Below are 13,564 nucleotides of genomic sequence, written 5' to 3'. Positions count from 1 at the left end.
AGTGATTAGTGAGGTGGCACGGTGGTTAGCACTGCTGCCTCACAGCGCCAGGGACTGGGTTTTGATTCCCGGCTTGGGTCACTGTCTGTGCAGAATTTGCACATTCTCATGGGTTTCCTCCGGTGCTCCGGTTTCCTCTCACAGGCCAAAAGATGTGCTGGTCAGGTGCACTAGCCATGCTAAATTCTCCCTCAGTGTACCCAAACAGGCACTCGAGTGTGGCAACTAGGGGATTTTCACAGCATCCTCTTGCAGTATTAATGTAAGCCTAATAAATAAACTTTAAAAGATCTAGAGTGCACTGCCTCAGTGTGTGATGGAGGCAGATTCAATTATGGTTTGCAAAAGGGAATTGGATAATTATATGCATAGAAAATATCAGGATAGGGTAAATGGTGGAGAGTGGGCCTAGCTAAGTTCTTATTTCAGACCTAGCATGAACATGATGGGCCAAGTGTCCTCCTCCTATGCTGTAATCAATCTGTAATTTTACAAACATTTAGGGAACATTCCATTGCAGTTATTCACACCTCATTGATGTTGGGCAAAAAGAGAGCAACTTGCTGCAGAATATCCACATTATCTATGTGGCTGTTTAAGTTTCTAATTAATGATAAATCCAATACTGTTGATGGTATTGCTTTTGATAACAGTATTTTGCCACCATTTGATAGCAAAGTCCAAGGTACTTGTTTCGACCAGTAAAGATGCTCATGGATAATTAGATCTACAGGTTATAAAATTATACAACTTTGGGTCACTAGATTAGAATTAGGGGATCGTTGTTTAAAGTAAGAGGTCTCCAATTTAAAATGGAGATCAACTCTTTACCCGAAAAAGGTGGTGGGAGCAGAGTCTTTGTATATTTAAGGCAGAGGTGAATAAAATCTTGAGCGGAAAGTGATAGATTATTGGGGGTAGGCGGGATTCCGATTTCACAGAATCACAGATTTGTTATGATGCAAAAGGTCATGTGGCCCATCACGTCGCCAATAGCTCTGGAGCATACTGAGGTGTACCTCAGATAATTTGTTTTCAGGACCTGGAGAGGTTGTGGAATATTGCAGTATTAAAAAGGTCCTTACCTCATCAAGTACAAGCCCTAACTTTCTGCGGTGACTTTAAGACGAAATGCAGCAGTTTCTTGAAATTCACAGGGCTAAGTTTTGCCTATTGTAGTGAGTCAGAACTCAAAATACAACCATTTTCTCTTCAGATATCTGTACATTAACACCACTGTATAACATGACTTTATCCCAGCATATTCTGAGCCATTCTCAGCTCTCCAGCAATTATTTGTGCAAATTCCCCACTGGAATGCCATGACAGCAATTTCTCAGTCTTTCAAGACCAAAGTTTTGATTTAATTTCTTGTCACATGTATTATTGTACTATTGTTTCTTGCGTGCTATACACACAAAGCATACCGTACAGAGAGAAGGAAAAGGGAGGGTGCACACAGCAGTGTTACAGTCATAGCTAGAGTATAGAGAAAGATCACAGAGAACACTCCATCCACCACAGGAAGATTTTGCTTTGCTCCCCCATCCTCTCGTCTCTCTCTAAAGAATGGGAAGTGACGTTGAAGCCATGAATGGTAGAACAAACTCGAGGGGCCGAATGGCCTACCCCTGCTACCATTTATTTAAGCTCTTCATCAACTTCAGTTGCTACCATTCGGAAGGTTTCCATTGCTACGGCAGGCCAAGAATGGGGAACCGAATCCTTTCTGTTTTTTAAGAAAAACTCATTTGCAAAGCACTTTGGGATGTTTTTCTCCTACATTAAAGGGAAGGGTCTGTGTAGGGATCAGAGAATCATCAGCTCCGGCCTGTAGCGAGAGATTTAATGGGACATTTCTCAAGCATACACAGCCTGAGTCAGCGGCTCAATCCTGATGCACTAGTCCCGGGCTCCCGTTACGTCCGGGGGGTGGGGGGAAGGAAGCAGACAAGAGGGACCTTCTCGGTCACAATTCACACCACCAGCCTTATCAACTCGTTTAAAGTAGTGGGAGGAACAGCAAGGCTGGCCATGGGATGTGGAAACTTTCCGAGCCTTTCCTGCTGTAAAGTTGGGGAGGAAATGCAACAAAAAATTGCAACGTTTTGGGTTTTCACTGAACTCCGCAAACAGCAACTTTGAAATAAACAAGAGGGGGGGGGGGGTTAGAGCGAGAGGAAGGTTGGAATCAAATCAGTCTCTTACCTTTGTGAGCAGCCGAACCCATTGTCAATGTTGGGGACACAAAAAAAGCGCTTGCACCGTTGGCAATGTTGGGTCGGGTTTTGCTGCCAGCTTGTGGTTTAGAGGCGTGAGATCAGCTTTCACATTCACTGGGCGGTGTCACTCAGCAGGCAGCCCCCTGCCGTTAGTGTCTGCAGCTTCCTCTCACACCATTAACCCACACACTGATACAGCTAGCCTGAATGGAACACTAACTACAGCGTGGGAGCCTATCACTGGGTGAACTTGTTCACAGTTATAATTCCGTTTTCACTGAGGTCTGTTTATTTTTTAAGTATGATGTGGAGATGTCGGCGTTGGACTGGGGTAAACGCAGTACGAAGTCTCACAACACCAAGTTAAAGTCCAACAGGTTTATTTGGTCGCACAAGCCACTAGCTTTCGGAGCGCTGCTCCTTCATCAGGTAAGTGGGAATTCTGTTCACAAACAGAGCATATAAAGACACAATCTCAATTTACAAAATAATGGTTGGAATGCGAGTCTTTACAGGTAATCAAGTCTTAAAGGCACAGACAATGTGAGTGGAGAGAGGGTTAAGCACAGGTTAAAGAGATGTGTATTGTCTTCAGCCAGGACAGTTAGTGAGATTTTGCAAGCCCAGACAAGTCGTGGGGGTTACAGATAGTGTGACATGAACCAAAGATCCCGGTTGAGGCCGTCCTCATGTGTGCGGAACTTGGGTTTCAGTCTCTGCTCAGCGACTCTGCGCTGTCGTGTGTCGTGAAGGCCGCCTTGGAGAACGCTTATCTGAAGATCAGAGGCCGAATGCCCATGACCGCTGAAGTGTTCCCCAACAAGAAGAGAACACTCTTGCCTGGTGATTGTCGAGTGGTGTTCATTCATCCGTTGTCGTAGCGTCTGCATGGTCTTCCCAATGTACCATGCCTCGGGACATCCTTTCCTGCAGCATATCAGGTAGACAAAGTTGGCCAAGTTGCAAGAGTAGGTACCGTGTACCTGGTGGATGGTGTTCTCACGTGAGATGATGGCATCCATGTCGATGATCTGGCACATCTTTCAGAGGTTGCTGTGGCAGGGTTGTATGGTGTCGTGGTCACTGTTCTCCTGAAGGCTGGGTAGTTTGCTGCGGACAATCGTCTGTTTGAGGTTGTGCAGTTGTTTGAAGGCAAGAAATGGGGGTGTGGGGATGGCCTTGGCGAGATGTTCGTCTTCATCAATGACATGTTGAAGGCTCCGGAGAAGATGTCGCAGCTTCTTCGCTCCAGGGAAGTACTGGACGACGAAGGGTACTCTGTCCGCCGTGTCCGCTGTTTGTCTTCTGAGGAGGTCGGTACGGTTTTTCGCTGTGGCGCATCGGAACTGTCGATCGATGAGTCGAGCCCCATATCCTGTTCTTATGAGGGCATCTTTCAGCGTCTGGAGGTGTCTGTTGCGATCCTCCTCATCTGAGCAGATCCTTTATATACGGAAGGCTTGTCCATAGGGGATGGCTTCATTAACATGTTTAGGTGGAAGCTGGAGAAGTGGAGCATCGTGAGATTATCCGTGGGCTTGCAGTACAGTGAAGTGCTGAGGTGACCGTCCGTGATGGAGGTGTGTGCGTCCAAGAATGCAACCGATTCCGGAGAGTAGTCCATGGTGAGTCTGATGGTGGGATGGAACTTGTTGATGTCATCATATAGTTGTTTCAGTGATTGTTCACCATGAGTCCAAAGGAAAAAAATGTCATCGATGTATCTAGTGTATATCGAGTGTATAGGATGCACAGGTTCGAACAAGACCTCTTCACCGCACAGGACCTTCAACTGATGCTATACACTAGATACATCGACACGCCACAGCGAAAAACCGCACTGACCTCCTCAGAAGACAAACACGGGACACGGCGGACAGAGCACCCTTCGTCGTCCAGTATTTCCCCGGAGCAGAGAAACTTCGACATCTTCTCTGGAGCCTTCAACATGTCACTGATGAAGATGAATATCTCGCCAAGGCCACCCCACACCCCCACTTCTTGCCTTCAAACAACCGCACAACCTCAAACAGACCATTGTCTGCAGCAAACTACCCAGCCTTCAGGAGAACAGTGACCACGACACCACACAACCCTGCCACAGCAACCTCTACAAGACGTGCCGGATCATTGACACGGATGCCATCATCTCACGTGAGAACACCATCCACCAGGTACACGGTACATACTCTTGCAACTCGGCCAACGTTGTCTACCTGATACGCTGCAGGAAAGGATGTCCTGAGGCATGGTACATTGGGGAGACCATGCAGATGCTACGACAACGGATGAATGAACACCGCTCGACAATCACCAGGCAAGAGTGTTCTCTTCCTGTTGGGGAACACTTCAGCGGTCACGGGCATTCGGCCTCTGATCTTCGGGTAAGCATTCTCCAAGGCGGCCTTCACGACACACGACAACGCAGAGTCGCTGAGCAGAGACTGAAACCCAAGTTCCGCACACATGAGGACGGCCTCAACCGGGATCTTGGGTTCATGTCACACTATCTGTAACCCCCATGACTTGCCTGGGCTTGCAAAATCTCACTAACTGTCCTGGCTGAAGACAATACACATCTCTTTAACCTGTGCTTAACCCCCTCTCCACTCATTGTCTGTACCTTTAAGACTTGATTACCTGTAAAGACTCGCATTCCAACCATTATTTTGTAAACTGAGTTTGTGTCTTTATATGCCCTGTTTGTGAACAGAACTCCCACTTACCTGATGAAGGAGCAGCGCTCCGAATGCTAGTGGCTTGTGCCACTGTTGGACTTTAACCTGGAGCTGTGAGACTTCTTACTCTTTTTAAGTAACCATCAAAAAGCTTCCCAAAATGTTTATTGTGTTCTCAGATCAATCTTCATCTTTCCCTGCATATCACAAGCTTGTTATGTCTCTAATGATGTGAGCCACTTCTTTCGGACCTCCCTCCTAGTATTTAGTAGCTCACTCACTGCACTTTTCACAGTTCCTTGTTTGTTATGCAAAAGCATTTCTGCTGGAACTCATGGACCATAACTTCCGAGTTACCCAGCGTTGGAACTGGAGGTACATTACACCAAAGATGCGCTGGGAATCCCTTTTGGAAGTTCCCAAGTTGACTAAACTTCCTCAACCGCTCTTCCTGTAGGAACTCGATTCCATTTTCCAGTCTGTCTTCATCACTTATGTTCAGATGTCCCCACCTTCCATCCCAGTGCTTCTTTTTCCCTTGCCTGAAGATTCCCCTCCATTATGGATTGAGACTCTCAACTGGATCCATCCAATGTCCTGTATTTCCACCATCACTCTTTCCCTTCCTGAACTTCAAACTTTGAAACTTTATAAAAAGGAAGGATATGGTTCCCCACTCTTGGCCCCACCCTCCAAAACACCAGCCTCCACATTCAATGGATCATTCCCTGCCATTTTTGCCAGCTCCAGTATGCTGCAACCGCTAAATGCATCTTTCCTCCCTCCCCTTTCAACGTTCTAAGGGTCTATTTCCTCAATCATTCCTGACTCCCCTTTCCCATTTCCACACGTCTCATGCAAGTGCAGGAGATGCAGTAGTTGCCCTTTCACCTCCTTCTTCCCACTATCGGGGGCCCCAAACACTCCTTCTTGGTGAAACATGACTAACCTGTACTTTTTTTTCAAGTTAGTATTCTGTATTTGCTGCTCACGATGCAATATGCTTCACTTCATTCAGTGTTTGGACTCGATTTGCAGCCCAGTTGGATTGTAACAACCATGTTTTCAGTACAGCCTATGAACTAGGCAACCATGCTGCAATCTGCTTCACCCGATCCAACACAGGCCATGATCTTCAGTCTGCTTCAACCCATCCAACATAGGATATGAGCTGCAGCCTGCTTTACCCCATCCAGCTTTATACTCAAGTTTAGCTTGTCTCCCTCCAAACAGCATACGTGATAATTTCAGACTTGTCATCACCCAACCCAGGGGAAGTTTCCCAAAGTTGTTGATCTGGGCGGGATCCCTCAATTTGTCTCCATCTGGCTAAGATATCCTCAAATCGCCACAATCCTGGATGAGGAAGGATGAACAATATCTTTATTCAATTCCCCTCTATTGTTTGCAGCAAAATTTAATTTGAAAGGGATCGCGTTCCGCGGATACCTTTTCCCAGCCCCAATAGTTATGTTTTCAAAGGAACCAATTTAACCAGTCTTTCTTGAGTTAAAGATAAAGTAAGTTTATTATTTACGAAAGGCAAGAAAATGGGAAAACACATGCACAAACATTCATACAGATTAGAAGACAGGATTGCCTTCAAAGGAAGTAAATATATAAAAGAGGTATATGTAACAGCTCTTGACTCGTGAGGAGTAGATGACTGAGCGTTGTGATTCGCGATTCCAGTGGAGTTGACTGTAGTAGGTGAATAGTGAGTTTCGAGGTTCCAGTAGAGTTGACATCAGCAGGCGAATAGTCCGCTTTGCGATTCCAGTGCTCTGTAGTGCGGCGGAGATGCTTTCCACTTCTGTCTTCAATGCGGCCTTTGCTGACTTGACTGACTGCTACAGTCAGAGAGAGAGAGAGATTCCTGCAAACTGGCTATTTACAGAAATACTGTGAATGTGCTTGCTGGCATTAACTTCTGTGTCAAAACATCCAGCACTTGTTCCCACAGAGCACACACGGACGGACAACGGGGACAGCTTTTCAGCTGGCTTTTAACCATTCTTTGTACATTCCAAGTGGGAAAGCAAAACCACAAAATCCATCTGGGCATCACGCATGGAACCTCATGATGAGATGGCTATTATGTCACTTTGTCTCCACTGGAAACGGTAATTAGCTTCTGGATGCTTTTAAAAATGTCTTGTCTGGTAACAGGGTGAGGATCCATTGTCTTGTGGAGAATCACTTTGCAGCAATTCAGCCAGCAGCTTACGTATCCATTTTGTAAAAAACATCAAGTCTTAATTAAAGTCCAATACTTTCGGATGTAATTCAGTGTTTTTTCTTCATTATAAAACACTGGACATCACTGCATGCAAGTAGAGATTCCATTGCAGCATATTTCACAACCTCCAATTCAGGGTTGTTTTGCTTTTTGCCATACAACATACAACTATGCCTCTCCTCATCAAACCACACTCTCACGTTGTTGCATGTATTGCTTCATCCAGCAATGGACTCACATTACAGCTGCATCTTTTCTATGCATAGACTCAAGATGCTGTTTGTTTTATGCAGTCAAGTATGATCTTGTGTTGTTTTATGCTTCCACCATCTATTTAGACTATCCATTTGCTCTATTCTTCATTCCATCCAATTTAGTGACTCATGTTACTGTATCAATCACCACATCCAAACATTCACTCATGCTGCTTCATTCTTTACCCCATCCAATGAGAAACTCACATTGCGACATGGTTCTCCTCATTCAAATAAAGATCAATTTTTCAGTATGTTTCACACCACCCAGCTAAAAACTCACATTACAGTACATATGCCCCATGTTTTCCAACTATAATTTTATGCTGCAGCATGCTTCACCCCATCTAACTATATGCTCATGTTGCTTTCTGCTTCCAACATCCTTCTCGACACCCAGATTACAGAATGCTTTACTTCATCCAAATCTGGATGCATGTTACAAAAGCAAAATACTGCAGATGCTGGAAATCTGAAATTAAAACATGAAGCGCTGAAAATAGGGGAGATTATGGTGTAGTGGTATTATCACTGGACAAGCAATCCAGAGACCCAGAGTAATTCTCTGGGGACGCAGGTTAGAACCCCACCACTGCAGATGGTGAAATTTGAATTCAATTTTTTAAAATCTGGAATTAAAATGATGACCATTAAACCATCGTCAATTGTTGTAAAAACCCATCTGGTTCACTGATGTCTTTTAGGGAAGGAAATCTGCCGTCCTTACCTAGTCTGGTCTACTTGTGACTCCAGACCCACAGGAATGGGGTTGACTCTTACCTGCCCTCTGAAATGGTCTAGCAAGCCACTCAGTTCAAGGGCAATTAGGGATGAATAATAAGTGTTGCCACATCCAGAGTCATCCATCTCACATGAACAAATACATTTTTTAAAATGCTCATCAGTCAGGTAGCATCTGTGAAGAGAGAAACAGAGTTAACGTCTCACATCTGTGAGAACTGGTGAACAGGAGCGGTGTTGAATGCTGCCCAACCCCATCGATGATTTTCGGCATTTGCTGTTTGTAATTTTGAATGCATGTCGCTATTTAAATATGGACTCATTCTGTTATGCTTCATCCCATCCAATTAGAGGTGTCTGTTGCTCTATGCTTTGCTCCATCCAACTGTGGATGAATGTTTCAATATTTTACATGTTTTTCCAACTATATACTCATCCCACTTTATATGTTTCCCAATTTAACTCTAACAATCTAGCAGGATAAAGTGTTTACATTACTGGACGAGAAACCCAGAAGCTTGGACTAATGATTACAAAACATTGGCTCCTGGGGTATTTAAATTCAATTAATTAAGTAAATCTGGAATACAAAGTAATGGTGACCATGAAACTACCAAATAACCATCTTCAAGGGAAATTTGGGATGGTCAGTAAATGCTGTTCTTGCCAACAATGCACACATACCATGAATGAATTGAAGAAAAGTTATGGACGTATCTTGCTCTTTGCTTCCAGCATCCAAAAGGAACCTGTAGGCTTTAGTTCTGCTGAAAAAAAGAAACATTCTATCAAAGTTTTTCATCTTGCATTCATCATGACAGCTCACAACAAATTAACAACAATAAAGGGGGAAACAACAATGAGAAGAGAGTGTGAATCCTTTGGTAAGTGGACTCTCATTGCTATTCCAGATTTATTTAATTGATTGAATTTAAATACCCCAGTAGCCATTTGATCTCATGGGTGTGATTTTATAGCCTCACTCGGGCGAGACCAGAAATTCCCACCCGAGGTCAACTGAGATTTCCATTGACAGACCCTCGCCCGTGCCGGCTCCGTGGCGGGCGGGGTGGTACAGTTCCAGCCCATGTTTTGCAATTTACTTTATCCTGCTACATTGTTAGAGTTAAATTGGGAAACACAATGCAGTCTATAATTGGAAAACAGGAGTAGAACAATAGTTCCTGAAATCCCAATCTAAAACTAAGGTAAGCTTTTGTTTGTTCCTTTCAAGTTTCATCCCATTTTCCCTCAAAAGAAAGAAAGCTTCATTACAGTGAAGGTTTCTTTACAATGGCTTAGACTTTCTTAACAAGAACTTAACATCTTAACTTTTTAAAAATTGGCTTATTGCATTCTAAACATTTTGTTACACAACTACATATCCTATCATATAATTACAAAGGTTTACCCAAAACAAAGTCAATACACATGACAGGTAGGATTGGCAGAATTCAAGCATCATAAAGTTTTTTTAAAAAGTTTATTTATTAATAACAAGTAAGGCTTACATTAACACTGCAATGAAGTTACTGTGAAATTCCCCGAGTCGCCACACTCCGGCGCCTGTTCGGGTCAATGCACCTAACCAGCACGTTTTTTCAAACTGTGGGAGGAAACTGGAGCACATCCATGCAGACACTGGGAGAACATGCAGACTCCACACAGACAGTGACCCAAGCTGGGAATCAAACCCGAGTCTCTGGTGCTGTGAGGCAGCAGTGCTAACCACTGTGCCACCATGCCATCCGACTGAATGCTTGCATTTCTTTTTTGTCTTATTTCCAGTCTTTAACTTGGCGAAGAATATTTCGTTTCAGTCGAGTCCATTTGTCATCCATTTTGTTAGCTGTAGGTGTAATTCTGTCATCAAAGCTCATTTTTCAAACCCAAATGTGGTAAATTTTCATTTTGAGCCAATAAGGTCAACATGGCATCATTGTGCCTTCACAGCTCATTTTTCCTGTGATCAAAATTTTTTGAGTTTCGTCACAATCGTGGAACAATTGAATAACTTAGGTCTTCACAGAATCTCAGAAATACTCGGGGTGAAATTATCTGGCCTTCCTTCAGGGGTTTTTTTCAGTGGTGCGAGGCAGCACGCTGTTTGCTGGTGGTGGGATCCTCTGGTCCCGCTGCTGTCAATGGCAATTCTCACCAGACAAACCTGCCAGGGTGAACAGATGGAGAATTTCAGCCAGAATCTTTGTAGTGCAGACAAAGGCCATTCGGCCCATCAAATAGTGCAGAAGCATTTTACTCAATACTATTTCCTTGCCATATCCCCTAAGCGTGCACATTCTTTCTTTTCATATAGCAATCCAATTCCCTTTTGAATGCCTTGATTGAACCTGCCTCCACCACCCTCTTAGGGTGTTTGTTCCAGACTCTAACCACCCTATTGTTGAAAGAAAAATCATCACATCCTTTTGCCAATAATTTTGAATCGATGGCCTCTATTTCTTGATGCTGTCTTGAGTGGGAACAGTTTCACACTATTTACTCTGTCCATACCCCTCAGAATCTTGAATTGCTACAGTCTTTATCCCTGGATTAATTCTTGTGAATCTCCTCTGCACTCTCTTCAATGCTTCCACATCCTTTCTCAAGTTTAGTGCCCAGAACTGTATGCAATACTCTAGCTGAAGCCTAACTAGTGTTTTTTTTATTCATTCAAACAATGTTGGCATTGCTGGCTAGGCCAGCACTTATTGTCCATCCCTAACTGCCCTTGAGAAGGTGTGGTGGGTGAGTTGCCTTCTTGAACTGCTGCAGTTCATGTGGTGTAGGGACACCCACAGTGCTGTTAGGGAGGAGATCCAGGATTTTGTGTCAGTGACAGGTGATATATTTCCAAGTCAGGATGGTGGATGGCTTGGAAGGGAACATCCAGATGGTGGTGTTCCTATGTATCTGCTGTTCTAGATGGTTGTGGGTTTGGAGGGTACTGTCTCAGGAGCTTTGGTAAGTTCCCGATATGCATCTTGTAGATGATACACATTGTTGCTTCTGTGCATCAATGGGAAGGAAGGGACTGTTTGTTGAAGGGTGCCAACCAAGTGGGTTCTTTATCCTAGATGGTACCGAGCTTCTTAAGTGTTGTTGGATCTGTATTCATGCAGGCCAATGGAGAGTATTCCACCACACTCCTGGCTTGTGCCTTGTAGATGGTGGACAGTCTTTGGGGAGTCAGGAGGTGAGTTAAACAGCGCAGGGCTCCTGGCCTTTGAACTGCTCTTGTAGCCACAGTATATATATGTCTAGTCCAGTTCAGTTTCTGGTCAATGCTAACCCCCATGCTGTTGACAGAGTGGGATTCAGTAATAGTAATGCCATTGAATGTCAGGGGGAAATGGTTAGATGATCATTGCCTGACACTTGTGTCACATGAATGTTACTTGCCATTTGTCAGCCTGAGCCTGAATATTGTCCAGGTCTTGTTACATTTGGACATGGACTGTTTCAGTATCTGAGGAGTCACAAATGGTGTTGAACATTATGAAGTTATCAGCGAACACCTTCACTTTTGACTTTATGTTGGAAGGAAGGTCATTCATGAAGCATCTGAAGATGGTTGAGCCTAGGACATTATCCTGAGGGACTCCTACAGTGATGTCCTGGAGCTAAGATGACTGACCTCCAGTAATCAAAAGCATCTTCCTTTGTGCCAGGTATGACTCCAACCAGCAGAGAACTTTCTCACTGATTCTCATTGACACCAGCTTTGCTTGGGCTCCTTGATACCAAACTCAGTTAAATGCTGCCTTGATGTCAAGGGAAGTCACTCTCTCACCTCGCCTCTGGCATTCAACTCTTTTGTCTCTGTTTTAACTAAGGCTGTAGTAAGTTTAGCAGCTGAGTGGCTCTGGTGGAACCCAAACTGGAGTGATTATTGCTAAATAAGTGCTGATTGATTGCACTGTTGATTTCCTCTTCCATCACTTCACCGGTGATCGAGAGTTGACCAATGGGGCAGTAATTCCATGGGTTGGGTTTGCACAAGCACTGCATCCTGAGAGATAAAGCTTATCTCTGAAACCTTGAATTGCCTGGCAGAAATCCAATTTGAACTCCCCAAAACATTTTTATCAGTTTGAAAAAGTACTGCTCAAAATTAAGACAGTTTACTGACTGCTTCTTTCAAATAGCAAACTTTCAAAATTGGAATTTAGTCAAGGGAGGAAGTTGGTTGAATAGAAGGGAAATGAGAGATTTTCTGTTCTTTTTCTACAGCTGGTCTCTAAAGTTGTAGTGATACCTCTTTAAGAAATTGGTGTCTTTCTAAATCTTCCAGTCTAAAACTGTTGAAGGTTTTAATTATGAAAGTAACTTCTCTTTATTTTTCTGTCTATAGTATTTTTTAGTCAATTGAAAATCTGTCTGAGGGGGAAAAAGGAGGATAACGAAATTTATCTTTTGCTGAAAAAATAAATTTTTTGTCAAAGCTTTTTGTCTTGCACTCATCAGGTCAGGTGTGGGAATGTTTGCTGATGAATACTAATGAATTACATCAATAGTTACACCAGATTGTCCTGATAAATGCAATATGAAAGCTTTTGACAAAATATCATTTTTCAGCAATACATAAGTACCATACCATCTTAATTGATCTTTTCTTAGAATATTTGCTATTTAGTTAAAAGTATTGATTTGAATTAAATTGGGAGTATTAAGATTATTGTTGTGAAAACTATAATTTTGTTAAAAGCCACAGTGACATTTTAGTTATTATATCAATGTGTCTGTGGGAGTCTTTAATTTCAGATTATTAGGCTCACACATCTAAAGCTTGGCAGTTTTAAACTTTAAATGTTCAAACATTTGAATTGAAAATGTAAACTAGTTAAGTAACAGGGTAGTTGTTATGGGGGACTTTAACTTTACAAATATTGACTGGAAACACTATAGTTCGAGTACTTTAGATGGGTCAGTTTTGTCCAATGTGTGCAGGAGGGTTTCCTGACACAGTATGTAGATAGGCCAACAAGAGGCGAGGCCACATTGGATTTGGTACTGGGTAATGAACCAGGCCAGGTGTTAGATTTGGAGGTAGGTGAGCACTTTGGTGATAGTGACCACAATTCAGTTACGTTTACTTTAGCGATGGAAAGGGATAGGTATATACCGCAGGGCAAGTGTTATAGCTGGGGGAAAGGAAATTATGATGCGATTAGGCGAGATTTAGGATGGCATAGGATGGGGAAGAAATCTGCAGGGGATGGGCACAATTGAAATGTGGAGTTTGTTCAAGGAACAGCTACTGCGAGTCCCTGATAAGTATGTACCTGTCAGGCAGGGAGGATGTGGTCGAGCGAGGGAACCGTGGTTTACTAAAGAAGTTGAATCTCTTGTGAAGAGGAAGAAGGAGACTTATGTAATGATGAGACATGAAGGCTCAGTTAGGGCGCTTGAGAGTTACAAGTTAGCCAG

The 13,564-nt window shown here is 43.4% G+C and overlaps 1 protein-coding gene across 1 annotated transcript in view; it reads right to left on the bottom strand.

Moving 5' to 3' along the window:
* LOC144491441 (lactosylceramide 4-alpha-galactosyltransferase-like) overlaps positions 1 to 2,310 on the bottom strand; it is a 72,730-nt gene extending 70,420 nt beyond the window's left edge. The window contains exon 1 of the mRNA XM_078209263.1: positions 2,209 to 2,310. Within this exon, the coding sequence (XP_078065389.1) occupies positions 2,209 to 2,230 (22 nt within the window). The 5' untranslated portion in view covers positions 2,231 to 2,310. The remainder of the gene's footprint in view (positions 1 to 2,208) is intronic.
* Positions 2,311 to 13,564: the final 11,254 nt, after the last annotated feature.

Source organism: Mustelus asterias, chromosome 3 (genome assembly GCF_964213995.1).
Source record: "Mustelus asterias chromosome 3, sMusAst1.hap1.1, whole genome shotgun sequence".
Lineage (NCBI taxonomy): Eukaryota > Metazoa > Chordata > Chondrichthyes > Carcharhiniformes > Triakidae > Mustelus > Mustelus asterias.
Note: the sequence above shows the minus strand (reverse complement) of the source record. Positions and strands in the feature narration are given on the sequence as shown.